Consider the following 1,709-nt stretch of genomic DNA (forward strand, 5'->3'; position numbering starts at 1 on the left):
TGAAATTCCTGTGTGGAAATTACTCAGATTATGGACTGGTGAAGGATTCATACAGCAAATGGGGCAAGAATGCTTGGAGGATACTGCAGAAGAATATCTTGAGGATCTCGTTGATAGAAATTTAGTTTTAGTTGCGAAGAAGAGGGCCAATGGGCGAATCAAGACTTGTCGCATTCATGATATATTGAGAGATTTGAGTGTGAAAATGGGTTCAGAGGAGAAATTCTTGGAGGTGATCAAAGGATCTTCTCAGAGTCATTCTTCTTTGAGCTTGATTTCCAAATATCATCGTTGCCTTTGCGTGCATTCACATTTTCTGGACTTCATGACCTCAATTCCTTCTGGTCCAAGTGTCCGTTCTTTCTTGGTTTTTGCCTCTGAAGAAATGGAATTGCCTCGTGAACATACATCTTTCCTTCATGAAGCATTTAGATTGGTACGGGTGTTGGACTTGAAGTATATCAATTTTCCGAAGTTTCCCAATGAGATAGTGCAGCTAGTTCACTTGAGATATATAGCTCTTTCTGGAAATTTCAGGGTGCTTCCTGCATCAATCTCCAAACTTTGGAACCTTGAGACACTAATTGTCGGAACAAAGGCACGTGAGCTTGACATTCAAGTGGATATATGGAAGATGTCCCAATTCAAACACTTGTACACTAGTGGGTTGAGCTGTTTACGTGGTCCTCCAGCCAAAACACGGAAGGATAACGAGGACCCATTTGTAAGAAGAAACATCCAAACCATTTCCACTGTTTTGTCTGATTGTTGTAAAGAAAATATATTGGCATGAACTCCTGGTCTAAGGAAGCTAGGAATTCGTGGGAAGTTAGCCACACTTGTGGCTACGAATGGAGACTCAAGCTTGTTTGATAATCTTGCCAAATTGGACAACCTGGAGACTCTGAAGCTGCTTAATGACACATTTCCCATTCACCCATCCCAATGTCAAATACCCGGTCTTCCCCAATCATACAAGTTCCCGTCGAACTTGAAGAAGCTGACGTTATCAGACACCTTCCTTGATTGGAGCCATATATCTACACTAGGTATGCTGCCAAATCTTGAAGTGCTGAAACTAAAAGACTATGCTTTTAAGGGAACACAGTGGGAACCGCTTGATGGAGGCTTCCGTCTGCTTCGGGTTTTGCATATTGGAAGGACGAATTTGGAACACTGGAATGCTTCAGGCCATCACTTCCCTAGACTGCAACAAGTTTTCCTTAAGCACTGCTCATGCCTAAATGAAATCCCATTTGGTTTAGTGGAGGTGCCTTCACTCCAGAATATGGAGCTCTTTTGGCCCACTCCAGCTGCTGCAGCATCTGCCAGGACTATTCAGCAGAAGAAACAAGGAGATATCAAGGACAATGTGTTCAAGCTTGTCATCTATCCTCCAGATATTTAGTCACGAAATCGTGCCGACTTCTGAAGTTGCTGACAAGAAGGTTAGTAGGCCTGCTCTTACTGATTTTTGAAGTCGACCTGCTTGTTTGGTTCATTTTTTGCGTCAAACATGTTATGATGGATCTTTCTTTTAATAATTTCATGCATCATGTTTGCAGGAGAAATTGATATAAACAGAGAGAGAGAGAGAGAGAGCGCTCTTAAAACTTAAATGTCATCAGTAAAAGGTCTGCAAATTAAATAGTTTTATTAACTTCTGGAAGACACTTATATGGCTCGTGTTTCATCATGAGGACTGTTTA

At 41.5% G+C, this 1,709-nt stretch overlaps 1 protein-coding gene across 1 annotated transcript; it reads left to right on the plus strand.

Moving 5' to 3' along the window:
* The first annotated feature begins 58 nt into the window (after positions 1–58).
* Positions 59–1,408, plus strand: LOC124895618 (putative late blight resistance protein homolog R1A-3). Its single transcript, XM_047406061.1, has 2 exons — positions 59–724; positions 812–1,408. The coding sequence occupies exons 1-2, from the start codon at positions 59–61 to the stop codon at positions 1,406–1,408; spliced, it is 1,263 nt and encodes a 420-aa protein (XP_047262017.1).
* Positions 1,409–1,709: the final 301 nt, after the last annotated feature.

Source organism: Capsicum annuum, unplaced genomic scaffold (assembly GCF_002878395.1).
Source record: "Capsicum annuum cultivar UCD-10X-F1 unplaced genomic scaffold, UCD10Xv1.1 ctg83284, whole genome shotgun sequence".
Taxonomy (NCBI): Eukaryota; Viridiplantae; Streptophyta; class Magnoliopsida; order Solanales; family Solanaceae; genus Capsicum; species Capsicum annuum.

Excerpts from the sequence above, each read along its gene's own strand:
- LOC124895618 (XM_047406061.1), top strand. The coding sequence starts at position 59 with ATGGGGCAAGAATGCTTGGAGGATACTGCAGAAGAATATCTTGAGGAT. Across the intron at positions 725-811 it reads AGGATAACGAGGACCCATTT|CTAGGAATTCGTGGGAAGTT; the intron begins GTAAGAAGAAAC and ends GGTCTAAGGAAG.